General features: G+C 46.3%; 1 protein-coding gene and 2 long non-coding RNA genes across 4 annotated transcripts; 1 reads left to right on the top strand and 2 right to left on the bottom strand.

The window, feature by feature from the left end:
- Positions 1-276: 276 nt before the first annotated feature.
- On the bottom strand, positions 277-5,241 carry LOC309334614. The gene is made up of 3 exons (XR_014153189.1): positions 5,099-5,241; positions 4,263-4,443; positions 277-1,320 (listed from the first exon to the last, which is right to left on the bottom strand). It is a non-coding gene; the product is annotated as an uncharacterized lncRNA (long non-coding RNA).
- On the top strand, positions 4,622-15,520 carry LOC309334587 (uncharacterized protein). 2 transcript variants are annotated; one of them, XM_081849047.1, is made up of 2 exons: positions 4,622-5,371; positions 12,439-15,520. In XM_081849047.1, the coding sequence occupies exons 1-2, from the start codon at positions 4,780-4,782 to the stop codon at positions 12,780-12,782; spliced, it is 936 nt and encodes a 311-aa protein (XP_081705173.1). In that variant the 5' UTR covers positions 4,622-4,779; the 3' UTR covers positions 12,783-15,520. The 2 variants fall into 2 exon arrangements, 1 of the variants encoding a protein (XP_081705173.1); XR_014153184.1 differs by lacking the exon at positions 4,622-5,371 and adding an exon at positions 10,318-10,454 and having other exon boundaries at positions 12,439-12,572.
- LOC309334618 lies at positions 6,722-10,076 on the bottom strand. The gene is made up of 2 exons (XR_014153194.1): positions 9,882-10,076; positions 6,722-7,058 (listed from the first exon to the last, which is right to left on the bottom strand). It is a non-coding gene; the product is annotated as an uncharacterized lncRNA (long non-coding RNA).
- Positions 15,521-16,208: the final 688 nt, after the last annotated feature.

Raw genomic sequence — 16,208 nt, 5'->3', positions numbered from 1 at the left:
GCTGTTTGCTTCTTTGAATAAAAAACTAACTTCACTGATGCCACGTGAGTTATTACTGACCTGTTTGAGGCACCCACCCCTGACACGTGAAAATCCACACAGAAGTAGAACAGAATGAGATGTGTGTGTGTGGTTCAGACAGGGTGGGAGGCTCCTTAGGATATATATAAAACAGCTGATACTCTGCTAAGAATATATGTAAAATGTGGTTCCCCATCATGTACCTTTCCCCTCCCTCCATTCCATGCCTGGCAAATAATAAGTCACATTCCAGTCTGTAAGGGACATATTTTTATTTTTATTTTTTTAGGCTGCAACCCTATTCCCACTTACCTGGAGAAAGGCCACTGATTTCTACAGCAAGGATAAGGAACCTTTTTCAGATGAGGGCCACATACTTAGGGGCCATATTCCAGTGGTGGGAGGAGCCAGAGGCAAAAGTGGGTGGAGCAAAATTTTACCTTTGTGCAGTAGACTAGTTTCTACATACACTCACATACCCCTCCAACCAGACAAGCAAGAGACATCATCAGAATTCAAGGACACATTCCAGCCAGGCAAAAACACTTGGGGGGGGGGGTGGCAATGTCAAAGGTGTACGTCTGGCCTAGAGGAAGAGGGTATAGTTTGGGGAGAGGTCCAAGAACCATAGAATCATAGAACTGTAGCGTTGGAAGGGACCCTGAGGACCATCTAGTCCAACCCGTTGCAATGCAGGAATATGCAGCTGCCCCATATGGGGACTGAACCTGCAACCTTAGCATAAAGAGCACCAACTATCCATGCCAGGTGTAAAGACTGCAATGTATCTCACCTTTCAAGGAATAACCCTCACAAGGCAGGTTACAGCAATAAATAAACAGAAAACACTGAACAGTATAAACATTGCAAGCAAATCAGTGAAGCAACAAGCAAAACTCTTTTAAAAAACAGCAACCCTTCATTTGCATCAGTAGAGGGGGGAAATATTCATGGCGAAGCCTGATAAGCTCTGGGTCTAAGAACAGAGTTATGTCATATTGCCTCCTGTCTTTAGGCAGAAGAATGATGCCACAAGTTGCTTTCTGTGGCTTTAGCCCAATGGCATAATCCAGTGGCTGCATGTGTGTGAGAGCGCAGGTGCGTTGGCAAAAGACAGGCCCATCATCTCTGATTGTATTTGCAGAAGGCAAAAGACCGAAGCACATGTTGACTTATTTTTTGTTGTTGATATATTTGCCACCAGGTCTCTCTCTCTCTCTCTCTCTCTGACATCTATGGCAGGCAATCCAGGTCCCATCTGCATCCAAGTTTCAGCTGACAGGCAATGAGGAAGAAATGCTGCCGAATGAATTAGAGAGGCAGAATTCTGTAAGTATGAATCAAGCTCTCCTCCCTCCCTCCTCACCACCCCATCCCATAATACACAGTTTAGCTCTGCAAGAAATAAACAGATGGGAAACAGGATACCTCACCAACCCAGCTGAGGGGGAGGCAGAATTGAAACCTAATGGATTCCAACAGCAGAAGATTCACCCTCTCCAATAAAATCAATGATAGGATGTGGGGTTTCAGAATTTGATTAGACTTCCTAGTTATAAGGAAACATCTAAAAGTGAGAGCACACTTTAAGAGCTTGGTATGAACTCCTCAAATCTTATTCAAAGACATCAGAAAGGGCCATGTAGAACCAGAGATAAAACTTTTCTAGGATTAAGATATCAAATGTTTGCCAATCTGCTCATTCCCAGTGACTCCAATTTTGCAGGCAGAGGAAGGAAGGCTGAGATGCAACTCAAAGGCAGAGTAGTGATTAGAGTCCACATTTCATCAGCTAAATCTGCCACTGGTTGATACCTGAACATTTTCTACAAATAAGAGGAAGACTATGCTGTATAATAACAATTGGGAAGCTCACACTGGATTCTGGAGAAGGAAAGAGCTCTGGAGTGGAGGCAGACCAATCCATGGGGGTTGGTCCACAGAGAAAGCTCGTTCAGCGAATGGACTTTTCATGTGAAATAGCCACTGTGGAAGCACAGAGCACATGTGTTTACATCACATGGTTTCTCATCACAACTTCCATGGAACCTTCTAGGTAAATCAGTGGTAAATCCTGTCTTTGATGGCACATTCACGGGTCATCAATTTAAGGTACAGTTAAGGAGCAACTAAAACGGACGCATGTGGCACTGTGGGTTAAACCACAGAGCCTAGGACTTGCCGATCAGAAGGTCGGCGGTTCAAATCCCCACGATGGGGGGAGTCCCAGCTCCTGCCAACCTAGCAGTTCGAAAGCACGTCAAAGGGTAAGTAGATAAATAGGTACCGCTCCAGCGGGAAGGTAAACGGCGTTTCCGTGCGCTGCTCTGGTTCCCCAGAAGAGGCTTAGTCATGCTGGCCACATGACCCGGAAGCTGTACGCCGGCTCCCTCGGCCAATAAAGCGAGATGAGCGCTGCAACCCCAGAGTCGGCCACGACTGGACCTAATGGTCAGGGGCCCCTTTACCTTTACCTAAGGAGCAACTAGCATCCTCATGTGAACTAACCCACAGAAGCAATTTCCAGTGCTTTCCCCATGGTGCTCAAATCTTTACAAAGTCAGGATGCATCCTCACAAGAACACTTGGATGACTGCAACTAACCATGACAGAGATTCTGCATCACCTTCAATAAAAATCCCTTTTCACTGGAGGAAGTTCACGTAAGAAACAGTGATGTACTGTGAAACTTTCATTTTTCTTCTTCAGTGGAGGGAGGCTTCTTTAATGAATGGTGGAGCTTTATAGCAGGCTCTGAGATGGGGAAGTTAAACATTTATGTATTCCTGACACTCAAGTGTATTTCTGTGTATAAGAATTCCTTTGAATTGTGAAGTTCTCTGTGGCAAAACTGAAGTCTAGCTCACATGAACAGCACTAGGTTACTTACTTGACGTACTTGTGGCTGACTATGTGAACTGCCTCCCTTAAACAGCACTGTATTTTAGGGGGGATAAAACCTCTGTGCTGTTCCATCTGTGACGGCTTTTAAAGTTTTCACATATGTAGGGTGTCACTTGATATTGCAGTCATCACATGATCAAAGGTGCCACACGCACTCACCACCACATAAGTTTCTCCAGACCTTCCAGCAATTCTTCTCCCATAATCGTGCCAATAAAGAAAAGCTGTACATGAGTTGGTTTTAAGCAAGCGTGCTATCTGTTCATTTAATATTAACAAATTGAAATGAATTATTTTAATGCCAATTAACTTGTAACTGTCCCTTATTAATAGTGATTTAGATGAATACTTCTTGGAAGTAAGAATGGTAGGCTCTAGGAAACGTGCCTGGAATACAGAACACATGGACAGCCAGTTTTTATTTTTAAGAGATGTTATTACTGTTTTATATCAGTTCTATATGGCTCTGCAGCCCAAAGGTTCCTATCTTAATCCAATAACATTATTATATTCAAAATATTGGGGGTGGGCCCTACCTGCTATTGCCCCCATCATTCATCAGATGAATTTAACTGTACATTAGAAGTGGGCATTTAAATATACTTCTCCCATCCCTATCTTCTGTTGCATTTTCTACGCTCCATGGATTCCCTCTCAAAATACAGGCAATCGTTTTTATTTCAATTAGAAATATCCTACCCAATCAACTTACAGGAGAATCTGCCAATGTAAAACCAAAACAACAACAACAACAACAACAACAACAACAACAACACACACACACACACACACGCCTTCCAAGAGACAGGTTGCATTGCGAATGTGTGCCTGGGGGAGGGTTTTTATTTTATTTTACTTTTTTGTAACCTTCATTTGCAATTCTAATAGATCCGGGTGAGTGTTCCCCCCCCCCCCCTTTTTAAATAGATACTCTCAGGCCCTCCACATGCAAGCTTTATTTGCAGAAAAAGTCGTGACGGTGTTTCGCAGTGTCTCCGTCTCCTTCTTCCTCACCCCACTTTCGAGAGATGTCACAAAGTTTGCGTTCCTCTCGCTTACTTCAGCTCCTCCTCGCACCCTACACCCCCACCACGCGCGCACATGCAGGCACAGCTATCCAACCCTACGCATCTATTTTCATTGCAAAAAGTAATTGCAAATTTCATCAGCTAAATTAAGATGAAACGGTGTATTATGGCTGGGTACTTAATGGCACCGAGATTCGCTTTCGGAAGGAGGGAGGGAGTGTGGGGACTTAGAGGGGGGGGGGGAGGAGATGCTCCTTTAGGAGACAACCCGCTCTGAAGATGCAACAGACGGAATAAAAATGGACTCACCTTTAGCTTCCCGGTAGATATTCCAGCAGGATGGGGAGGAGATATGAGTGCGTCCATTTCTCGCAGCCCAGAGAGAGCTCAGTTGCAGAAGCGCCACCACTTCTCTCTCTCTCTCTCTCTCTCTCTCTCTCTCTCTCTCTCTCTCTCTCTCATCCCTCTTGTGTGTTTGCCCAGAGAGAGACTGAAAGTTACAAATTGCTGCCATTAGCTCATCAAACAGTGCCTCCCCCCCCACCCCTTAGTGAACCTTGGCCATTGGCCAAGCGCCCGTCACGTGGCTCTCAATGTATCGAATTTCAGCTGGCTTTCTTGTCTCAGCCAACATTCTCTGCGCCCCCCCCCCGCCCACGCAAATCTCTGCGCGCAGGGCTTGTAGCCCCCCACCCCACCCCCGCCTCCTTGGGAAGTGCGCGGTGAGGGTAGGGAAATGTCCAATTTGACATGGTGAAAGCAGGTCCAAAGGTGGGGGGGGGATGCCGAGCTGGGCGAAAGGGGCAGGGAAGCCCATTAAGGCAGGATGACGGATCGCCCCTTCCTAGAGCTGGTGTGTGGGGCAGGGGGCAGTGGCCACTTCACGGGGACACTCTCTGGAAGGCAGCGACAGCCGGAGAGGCAGCGCTGCTGCTGCTCTGGGGACAGAGGCGAGGAGATGGGGCGGGATCTCCCAGGGGGACCTTCTCCTCCCCACTCCCCAGCCAACCAGCCCCATCACTCCTCTCGCATGCCTCGCCCACCCCACGATTACCTCTGGGCTGGGCCCAGCCCGCCCGACGTAGGTAGATCCGGAGTGACTTCTCCCCATTCCAGCTTCAACTCCCTCGGTGCCCCCTACCCACCTAGCTATGGGGACAGAGACTTCCCCGCCCCTTCTTCTTCTTTTTCCTCCTCTTCCTCGGTGTACCCAGCTTCTTTCCCAGAAGGACATCCCTTCGGGGCTCGGCTGATGGACCCCCAGTACTCAGGTAGCCAAGAGGAAATCATCTTGGCTCAGCCCGTCAGCTCTTGGAGAGCCCAAGGGGAGGGAAGGGGTCCGCCTCGGGAGGTTGGCGGAGAAATGGAAACTTTTGAATGGATGAAAGTTCAGAGGAATCCGCCCCGAAGAAGAACAGGTGAGTTGTTGGCGAGCAGGCCCCGCTCGGATCTAATTGGATGAGTAGCTGGCGCGCGCGCAACATCACCGGATACTCCAGGTACCTCAAATTGGTAATAGAAAGTCATCTATCACGCGCGGAGATGTCTGTATCCATTGGGCGTCTGATTTCTAAGCAGCTCACGTTTGGCGATTGTAATAACTTATTCTCACGGCTAATGCGAAGGCGATTTAGCATTCTCGGAGCATAAGGATTTGAGGCAGAGCCAGAAAGAGAGAGAGAGAGAGCAATCCTTAAATAAAAAATAAACAGCGTTTTGTCGTGATTTTTGTTGTATGTTCGTTTTGGCTTTAAACGGGGGTCTTGGGTCTCTCTTTGAAAGGATAACGCGAGGGGTAATTTCCCTTCAAGTTACCCATTCAGAGAGAATTTTTAACTATTTATTGTTCAGAATGGGTGCCCTCAAGCAAGCATTTGGTTAGGAATCGACTGTCTGGCGATCATGAAAACGCTGGCAATTTATTGTTTCAAAATAGTATTTGTATTTCGGGGTTTTTTTAATGCCCAGTTTTTGTTCTGAATGTGATAGATAGATGTAAAATAAAAAATAAAAAATACATCCACCAAAGTAGAGGCGGAAACTTTGTGACGACCTTTCAAAAGTGCTTTTGCCATTATATCGGATTAAAATCCGATAGCAGCAAACCTGCAGACTGAAGTATCGGCAGCGCACCATGGATACTAACAGGTTTCGACTGCAGCTAAAGTTAAACTTCCTGGTAAACTTTCCCCCACCCCAAAAAAGGAGTTACTCCCAAATAAATATGTTTAAGATATCGGAACGTTAAATGTAGCATAATTTTAACCCTCCTTCCGACACACGAAATCATGGAAGAAGGAACCATTCAGATATTACCAGAAACGATCAATTTCTCTCTCCTAGCCCCCCTCCCCCCCAACTTGCCCCATTTCAATCTGTCAGCGCTTCACCATCCACGCCTGGCGAACTTTAACCACCCCAACACAAATACATTTAAAAATAGGTGAAATTGTCTCTTGACGAGGAGATGCGAGTTCTAGCTTCTTTTGACGCGGCTGTTGCCAGCGGATCTTAACACGCACGTGACCTCTGGATGCGCGTGTGAATTTTGTGCATAGTGCTTGTTTGTTGCCAAATAGCAGGCTCATAGTCCTCATGGATTTCGGGGACGAGGGGAGAAATTTCTGAAAGTCTGCTGAACTTCCAAACAACAGGTTGGGATCCGAAGCAAAATCTTTCATGGTCTATGTTGGATCCGCGCGCCCCTTTCTTTCTGTGGGATCACCAGGGCCTGAAAGTTTCTAAAGTCAAGCAGAGTTACTAAGTGCTGGATGGAGATTTCTTTATTTAATATAGCTGTTGTTCCCAACGGGATTCTGGAGAGCTGAGCGTTCTTGTTGCTGTTTTGTGACTGGGGCTTGTTCGTTCGTTCCTCGACCAGTTTGTCCTTTCTGCGGTTATTTTATCTTTGGGGTGGGTAGGTAATAGAATTTATGCACACACTCTGACATTCCCTCTGGGAGGGAGAAGACAAGAGAAGGATGTCCCCAAAATGAAACAGAGCCACGGTAGCCAGTCTCGTCCTTTCGGAGGAGGTAGACTCGGGAGTAGGGCTCTCCCAGCCCCAAACCGGGATCAGTTGTTAAGCCCTTGAACGGGAAAAGGCTGCAAGATTAAGGAATCATTAACCAAACTGGACAATGTACGACATCCCCCACCCATCAAAGAGGGCGCCCGCCCGCATTCCGACCTGGGAGACCAAACTTCCTCTAACTCCAAATCGGAGAGCAATTGGATACTTTGATAGGCGCGCGTCTTGGCCGTCTCCCTTTCGCCATAAACGGCGCGCGTAAAGGGAGCCCCGGAAGCCAGAAATCGGAGAGAAACGGGTTACAGATTTCAGTGCCCCTGCATCCAGAAAGATTTTGGTGTGCGAACTTCTTAATGATGCATATAATGTACACACACACACACACACACACAGAGAGAGAGAGAGAGAGAGAGAGAGAGAGAGAATGGAACCATTTTCTTTCCCGAACTACTATACTTTCTTTCGTTTCGCCTTGTGAAATTTATTCCGGAGGATTCCTTGTGCTCCTGAATATAATTCGATCCGAAAAGATCCAACTCTTTTTCTCCTTTTTCTCCTCCGGTGGGGCAATAAGATTAAGTTGCTTCGCGATTGGCGGTGGGGTTTACTTGTTTACTTGCTTGTTTTATAGGGTTTTTTTTAATGTTTAAATTAGGAATATTTATTAATTGTTTCCAAAACCATTACGAGGACATACAGACAAAAACCGTCATTTCCTATAGCTGTTTTGGGGGGTAAGGTTTAAAAAAAAAATAGAAGAGAAAGAATACAAAGTAATTCATTGAAAGACATCTGATTTGTGTCGAAATTTTCTAAAGCTCGTTTACATTGTGAAGTCCGAAGTTCCTCCAAGTTTTAGGGAAAGCGGGGGAGGTCGCCACGATCCTTCGCCTTTCCAGATCTGTCAGCCTTCGAGATGCGTTCTCTATTCGGGGCTTCCTATATTCCTGATAGTAGAGAGATCTCGGCGGGGGGAAATATTGTCTTCTTCTGTGGATCTTGGAGTGGGTGGGTAGGAGGAGAATCTCTGTTTCCAAGCAGAGGAGGACTTCTCCACTTTCAAGGAACTGGTGGTCCCCCGTGTCTGTATAATACGCTTTTAATATCATTACACACACACACACACACACACACACACACATATGCATGCACACCAACAAACGCACACCTTTTGTTTGTTGTTGCCTTTAACAATATAAACACTTTCCCCATTGTTTATCATGGAAACGGGGGAAGATAAACAAAGACAATAAAAAGTGTGGCGGGCATATAATTTTTAATATAGGCTGAGACCTGATCCAAAAAACTGGCATATCTTTATGGTGCCAGCGTGTTTATTTGTGTTTAATATGACTCTTAAAAAAAATGATGCATTCGCTTGTTTCCAAGCTCGGGAAAGTAAGTCACGCGAAGGAGATTCTTTTCTTCTTGTTATTTTTCTGTAGGTGGAAAAAACAAATAATAAAAATGGCAGTTTTTGTGTGTGTGTTTAAGCTTATGTTTTGTAAGGATAGGAAAGCCTTGAGAAATGTCTGCGTTGGAAGTGGGGGGAATTAAATACAGGCGCTCGAGATACCAACATATTTGGAAGAAGTCGAATTCGTGTTCCGTCTCTGCAATTTAGAAAGCTGCATAAGACAAAATGGGGCGGGGCGGGGCCAGGGGAAAAGACGTTTTGCTTCATTTCAAAGCGAAGGCCATTTTCTTCTAAAAATAATCCAGATCTTTAAACATTGCCCTCTGCTCTGGCCCGCCACATCTATCAAAACTCTGTCCCCTTTCAAGTGAGTTCGTCCTTTCAAAGCTTGGCTAACGGTTGTGTTGGCTCCTTCGGCCCAAGGCAGCTGAAGTTTAGCTCACATCCATTCCACACCTCCTAACACAAGAGGGAAAGGCAAGTACGGTTTTGTTTCTGTTTTTTTTAAAAAAACAACAACAACAGTCCACCAAGCTGAAGAGACGCTTCCTTGGCTTTAGAACCGGGATGAGTTATGGTTGTGGCACTGAGCGAGTTAATAGCTCCTGTTAGGGCAGCGATCCTGGTGTGTAGGAAGCAAGACAGGTAGCAAACACCGTTCAACTCTTGAGGGGGAGGGATGCCCACACACTATCCTGCCCAATTCCTTCACTCAAGATTCCAAACCTTCCAGATAGTAAAGGTAAAGGGACCCCTGACCACTAGGTCCAGTTGTGGCCGACTCTGGGGTTGCGGTGCTCATCTCGCTTTACTGGCCGAGGGAGCCGGCGTACAGCTTCCGGGTCATGTGGCCAGCATGACTAAGCCACTTCTGGCGAACCAGAGCACCGCACGGAAACGCCGTTTACCTTCCCGCTGGAGCGGTACCTATTTATCTACTTGCACTTTGATGTGGTCAGAGGTTATGGGATGTGTAGTTTGGCAACATCTTGGGGGCACCAAGTTGGGGAAGGCAGCCTTGGAACAGTCCTCCTCCTCTTCCTTCATTACATTTCTATAGCACCCTTCATTTGAGGATCACAGGGTGGTTTACAGTATAAAAGCACAAAAATGCACAACGTAACAACAAATAAAACAACGCCCCCAACACACAGTTTAGGCGGCCATAGGTTGATTAATTAGGCAAAGGCCTGGGAGAAGAGGAATATTTTTGCCTGGTGCCTAAAAATGTATGTACATAATGAAGGTGCCAGGCGAGACACCCTGGGGAGAGCATTCCCCAGATAAGGCCATTCTTGTGTTGCCACCCTCAGGAGCTTTTGAAGAGCACATGAAGAAGGGCTCAGATGATGGTCACAGGCTCCAGGTCAATTAAGATGGGGAGAGCCAACCCTGGAGGTATTGAAGTGTTATGGTATTGAGGTATCCATGTGCTCTAACACAAGATGGTTTTATTTATTTGTTTATTAAAGATATATACCTGCCTCCCATCCAGAAAGATCCTGTTGTGTTCCTCTGAAGATCTGCTTTTCTTGCCACCGTGCATTGGTTGCTTCGCTTTAGAGTGCATCATTTTGGAATCTTCAGTTGAGACTATTCCACTAGAGCTCAGTCTACTCTCATCCAGTCCCCACCTGCCTGCCTGCTTGCCTTCTTACTTACCTCCCTCCTCCTGGCCTTGCAGAATTCAGCAGGGAGGAATTAGTTGAGTTGTCATTGGCTACCTGTCATTGGCTCTGGTCCACTACTGTTGGGCTCCCCACCTTCAATCCCACCAGTCCCAACAGGGACCAGTCAGCACTTTGCCCTAACTCCCTCTCTTTCCCCACAGCATTTAATTCTTTGAGACATTCTCCAGGAAATATAAGACATAGGGGGAAAACTGAGACAGTGTCAACAGGAAGAATGAGAGTGACTTGATGATGAAAGAAGGATGAATGGGGAAGCTTTGGTCCTTCATATGCTCTTGGTCTCCAGCTCCCATCTGCTCCTGCCAGCATGGCTGGTGGCCAGCAGGGGTGCCAACTTGAATAAAATATTGTGGGGGGCCCAGGTAAGCCCTGCCTCGCATAATCGATCACATGAGGCAGTGCACACACATCCCTCAAATATTTCATTGTGGGGGACGGAGCCTCCATGGCCCCTAGGATTTGGCTCCTATGATGGCCAGGGATGATGGGAGTTGGAGTCTAGCAAGCTCCAGAGGACCACAGCTTCCCCACTCCGGTAGAAAACACACACTACATTTTTCTAAGGTGTCTTAAGGGCATCCTGAAATGTGCAAAGTAATATATATGTAAATATGCCACCAATACATGTTGGCAAATGCCTCGGTGAATGCACTGAATGCACTCAGCTGTAGCTTCCAGGTGAATGCGCAGTGGAAAACTTGGGTTTGCTGCTGTGGTTGTGTGTAAAATGGGACACAGAAAGAGGAGAGAGCAGTATCAGAATTGGCAGGGATGGGGAATGGCACTTGAATATCCAAGCCAGCATCCCTTCCTATCCCAGATTTCTGACCTTCTCTGAAGACCTGCGTATACAAGAAGCCTAGACAACACCTGATTTCTAATTTCCTGAACAGATTCTAGTCATTTCCCTGAAATGTGTGGTGTTTGTGGTGATGCGACATATCAATCTGTGCTGCTTGATCAGCAGTGGCTCATTCGCTCATGCAAATTGTTGCTAGATGCATGAAGTGATGGGCATGTGAAGAACGGACTCCAACCAAGGCTTTAGGCCAGGGGGAAAGGCACAGCTGCTTGACCCAGTCCTGATTGGCTGTGGAAGCCTGTGCTATGGATTGCCTGTTGGGAGAGGAGGGTAGGTATGAACCAAACCACATAGCCTGTCTTGGAGGGAAAATGACTGAGCACAGTTTGCATAATGGGTTTTCCTGATTAGCTTTGGAGATGCACCAGGAACATGTGTGAGAGAGTATTGCTTCCGCCACCCCACCCTGCTACTCCTTTGAACACCTCCAGTTCTGACCTCAAGGCACAGCCAGTCCATGCCTGCCCATACAGCAAGTTGCCCCAACAGCCATTGAAAATGTTGCAAGCTTTCTGCACTGCAGATTCTTTAGGTGTTCAGGGCAAAAGCTATTTAAAAACTGGATCTTATCATGCATCCAGACTGATTAGTATCTGGTCAAACTGGCTCTTAAATTTTTTTAATGCCATTTAATTTAGACATATAATTAAGTTACCTTTATCTGTTTTTTTAAAAAGTTCTCTTGATCTTATCTATTCTTAATCATGATGGTTCTATGCACACTTGTGTGTTTATGTTTTTAATGATGCTGGCTTTATGTATATTTGTCTTTCATTAGACTGTGGGTTTTAGCTGTGTTTTCTTTCCAGTTTTATGTGTATGCCACATGGAGAGCTTTTTCATAAAGGGGTTTAGAAATATTCTAAATAAAGGTGGGGAGTCAAGCCATAGTGGGGTTTTTTTGGAGTAGAAAATGGACTGGGGCAAATAATAGCAGCAATAATAAACAAAATGATAATAGGATTATAATAATAATATAATAATAATAATAATAATTTATTATTTATACCCCACCCATCTGGGTTTCCCCAGCCACTCTGGACAGCTCCCAATCAAGTATTAAAAACAATACAGTGTTAAATATTAAAAACTTCCTTAAACAGGGCTGCCTTCAGATGTCTTTTAAAGATAAGATAGCTACTTATTTCCTTCACATCTGAAGGGAGGGTGTTCCACAGGGTGGGCGCCACTACCGAGAAGGCCCTCTGCCTGGTTTCCTGTAACCTTACTTCTCGCAATGAGGGAACCGCCAGAAGGCCCTCGGCGCTGGACCTCAGCGTCCGGGCAGAATGATGGGGGTGGAGACGCTCCTTCAGGTATACAAGACCGAGGCCGTTTAGGGTTTTAAAGGTCAGCACCAACACTTTGAATTGTGCTCGGAAATTACAAACTATTGAAACTAAGTGGTCTATTCCGAGTAAAACTTGGTTGAATACCACTCACAAACGGTACCCTGAGTGATGCTTCCTTCTTTTCATCCTTAGTGAAGTTACATGATACCACAGCAGACGGGACAACTCCCCACTCCTCTCCCAGAACCAACTTCACCACCAAGCAGCTGACAGAGCTGGAGAAGGAATTCTACTTCAACAAATACCTGAGCCGAGCCCGCCGGGTGGAAATTGCCTCGGCCTTATTTCTCAATGAATCCCAAGTGAAGATCTGGTTCCAGAACCGCAGGATGAAGCAGAAGAAGAGAGAGAGAGAAGGCCTCCTGTGGGGAACTGCTGCTGGGCGGGGCTCTTCCTCTTCTGACAAATCAGATCTTGCCTCTCCAGCATCCTCCCCGAGCAGGAGCAATGAGGACACCATCACTCCACCTCTTTGACTGGGAAAGACAAGAAAGAGGCATTCGCTGAGCCTCTTGGCATTGTTGTGCAAGTCCCAAAGTCCCCTTCAAGGGATGTAAGGGATCTTTGCAGAGAAGGATAGGGAAGGACATCAGTGTTCCCCTGTGACCACAAAGATGACAAACAGCACATTGGGCTGTCAGGTGAAATTCAGTAGGGATGTGTGCGTATCAGTCTATTTTTTTCCTGGACCAGCCTGGTGAAAATCCAAAATAATTTATATGCTCTGATGTTCAGATGAACGGAAGCGTTCTTTTGCAGTGAGTTGTGCCCGCATGCAGTTACACAAGAAACCCAGGAAATACATTAACAAGGCATTTTCAGGCACATAAGTTCCGGGCATACACAATCACACACTTCCATCTTTCTTTCTTTCTTTTTAAATCACATTCTCCTCTCAGGTCGTTACCCTCCACATTCCTGTTACCTAGCAGCGCAACCCTACTAATCAGAATAAGTGGGTACCATCTGAGTTTGATGGGACTTAATCCCAGGTCACTTATATGGGACTTACATCTGAGCAGATAGGCATAGGGTTGCACATAGGGTTGCACTAGCACACAAAATGATCTTTTAAGGGAGTGGATTCTTCATTCCCAGCTCTGATTTAGGTACCTAGCTGGCCAGTGTCATCTTGTGTCTTCTGTACAGTTTAGTTTAATATCTAATAGTCTATGCAGTTTGATGATACTTCTTACCAAATTTCTGTTGCTTGCTGGACTCTGAATGGAGGGTAGAATACTCTTCCTTGGAGGGAATTGGAGGCTTGGTCTCCATTAATCTGTTTCCATTAATGTTTAGTAACATATTTATTGATAAATATTCTAGCAGCACACCATGGAATGCTTAGGATACCTCTTTATAGGAACGTCTCCAGTCAGGCGTGCCAACTTGAATAAGATATTCTAGCAGGGGGCATGTAAGCCCCACCCCACATAATTGATTGCCAGGTGTGGTACATGCACACCATTTGAATGGCAATGCCCACCAACTTGGGGGGCGGGCCCCTCAAATATTTTATTCCCCCCCCCCGAAGGGACCTTGGTCCCTGGGAGTTGGCTCCTGTGTCTCCATCAAGTGGATGACACAGGTGTTGACCCTGTTAGCCTTATCGTGTGCATTTTCACTGAGACAAAACTTAAGGGACCAATTGGTGGAGTTTTAGAACAGGGTCCATAAGTCACTTCATGGGATTGGCTCAGAAGCAAAACACTTTGGGGGGACTTTTCTTGTTGTGATATTGGCTTACTGAAGGTAACTCAGACAGACCCATCCCAAGACCTCTCTGAGCCACCAGTATGCCCCCCCCGGTCCTTTACATTTTTTTACCTATCCCCCCCCTCCACATTTGTGAATCACCAAGATAGACCTACCTTTAAGCACGAGGGTATTCAATAGATAAACAACAAAGTCCCTTGCATGTGGTTCCTTTCATAAGGCAGTGTCAACTGGTTGACATCAAAGCTGTTTGCCCATACCAGGGCAAGAATTTCTCCCAATTTGCTGAGTATAAAACAACTTCCTCATTAAACAGAGCGGAAGAGAAACATTCACAGACTCTTTGCAAAAATACGACAGGGATGGTAATTGTGCTATAAATAGTGCTGGCAGAACCAGTCATTGCCTTAGGAATGAGGAGTGTGTAGCGGCAAAGATTTTGAAAAGATAGTTTCGCAAGTGAGCTCTGGCTTAATTTGCCTTAATATGGAATATCATTCAGGCTGCAATCCCAGCATGGCATGTATGAGTGGAAGTGAGTTTCATGGAAAGGCCTTGCACTGCCACGATCTTCCTTACAGTACGCAACCCTTGGCTGAGAGGACATCTGTCCTCCTTCACTATCAAGCAGCCAGCAAATTTGCAGAGGCACAGGATAAGATGGTGTTGCTTTTGGAGTCCACATTTTTTTAATTCTTTGTTTCAGCCGTAAATGGTTAACAGCCTCCAACAGCATAACAACGATCAAATAGCAGATATCACAACTCTCGCAAACATGCTCTCAGAGGCCATTCCTGTACTGGGGAACAATGGCCATTTCATTAGCTTAAAGTAAGGATTGGATTCGGAAGAAAGGAAAGAAGCAAGATGTTCTTCAGGGTCAGCGGGGAAGGAAAAGGGATGGGTATATTCTGATCATCGCACACAATCCATGCTGCTCTTCAGAGCAATCGTCTTCAATATTTTCCAAGTCTGGGACCCAGCTTTAACCCAAACATGCACTTGGGAATCTATTTCTTTTGGCTTTTTTGCCACATCTTTCTATGTTGGCACTGCTGCTCTTGCAACTCAGCTTAGATCGGTCCACATGCCACATTAGTGGGTATGGACCCACCACTAGACCAATGCTCTAGAGTAAGGTTAGCCTGTGTGGACTATAAGTCCCCTCAGCCCTGGTCATTGGCCATGCTTGCTGATGCTGATGAGAGCTTTCCTATGCTCAGAACAAAATCTGGGCCTTATCCCTACAATCTCAGAGCAGAAAAACACAGGTTGTCCACTGAGAAGGGCGGTGTGTGTGTGGAGCTCTGCATTTTCATAAGTTTATAGAAGTTAATAAAGCGATTACAAAATATCTACCTCTAAATTTGCCTGGACTATCAGAAGGATGACACAGGTTTATTATGTATTTATTATTTGTGTGCACTGTTGGCGTTGGCGTTTGATTCATGAGGGGGAGATACCAGATGGAGAAATTAAAATCTTGCTTTGATCAGTACTCTGCATGCTTGGCTTATTACACTTTTTCTCCACATTTCCTCTGAGGAGTTCAGAGCTGCTTATGAACAGTTCCTAGGTGGGTTTTACAGGGTATGGAAGACAGTTGCTTAGCCTTAGCAGGAGAACTGCATCATGCGACTTCAGAACATTAAAATTCAGACGGGAACGGAGGCTGTGCACATACTAGCACATGCTATATATTTAAAGCACATTTGAAGCACCATCTTTCTCTCAAAGAATTATGGGCACCAGGGCCGGCCCACCCATGAGGCAGGCTGCGGCAACTGCTTTGGGTGGTGGAACCCCGGAGGGAAAATCTAGAAATATGGCAACCCATATCAGAAGTCTAGTTTCTTGCCAGTGGCGTAGCATGGGGGGTGCAGGGGGGCCGGGCGTACCGGGCACAACATCTGGGGTGGGCGCTCGCCGCCTCCGGAGTCGCCGAAGAGCCTCGGGCGCAGGCTGTAGCAGAGCCCCATGTCTCGCGGAACCGACGAGCTGTGCGCGCGTCCGGGCCGAAGGCGTCCGGCAGGCAGCGGCTCTCAGCGCTCGCCGCGGAGGGCGCGCCAGGCAGCCCCTCCTCACAGCCCCGCCGCCGCTGCTGCTGCTGCAGCTGCTGGACCATGTTGCATTTTCCTCGCCTCTCTGCCCTCCTCCTCCGGGCAAGCGGCGTCGTTTGGGCGGCA

The sequence above is a fragment of the Podarcis erhardii genome (genome assembly GCF_964252035.2).
Source record: "Podarcis erhardii genome assembly, chromosome: 2".
In the NCBI taxonomy this organism is placed as follows: Eukaryota; Metazoa; Chordata; class Lepidosauria; order Squamata; family Lacertidae; genus Podarcis; species Podarcis erhardii.
Note: the sequence above shows the minus strand (reverse complement) of the source record. Positions and strands in the feature narration are given on the sequence as shown.

Bases quoted from the DNA above. Each gene is read 5' to 3' on its own strand.
- LOC309334587 (XM_081849047.1), top strand. From the start codon at position 4,780: ATGACGGATCGCCCCTTCCTAGAGCTGGTGTGTGGGGCAGGGGGCAGT. The intron at 5,372-12,438 runs GTGAGTTGTTGG...TTTCATCCTTAG, and splicing joins TCCGCCCCGAAGAAGAACAG to TGAAGTTACATGATACCACA.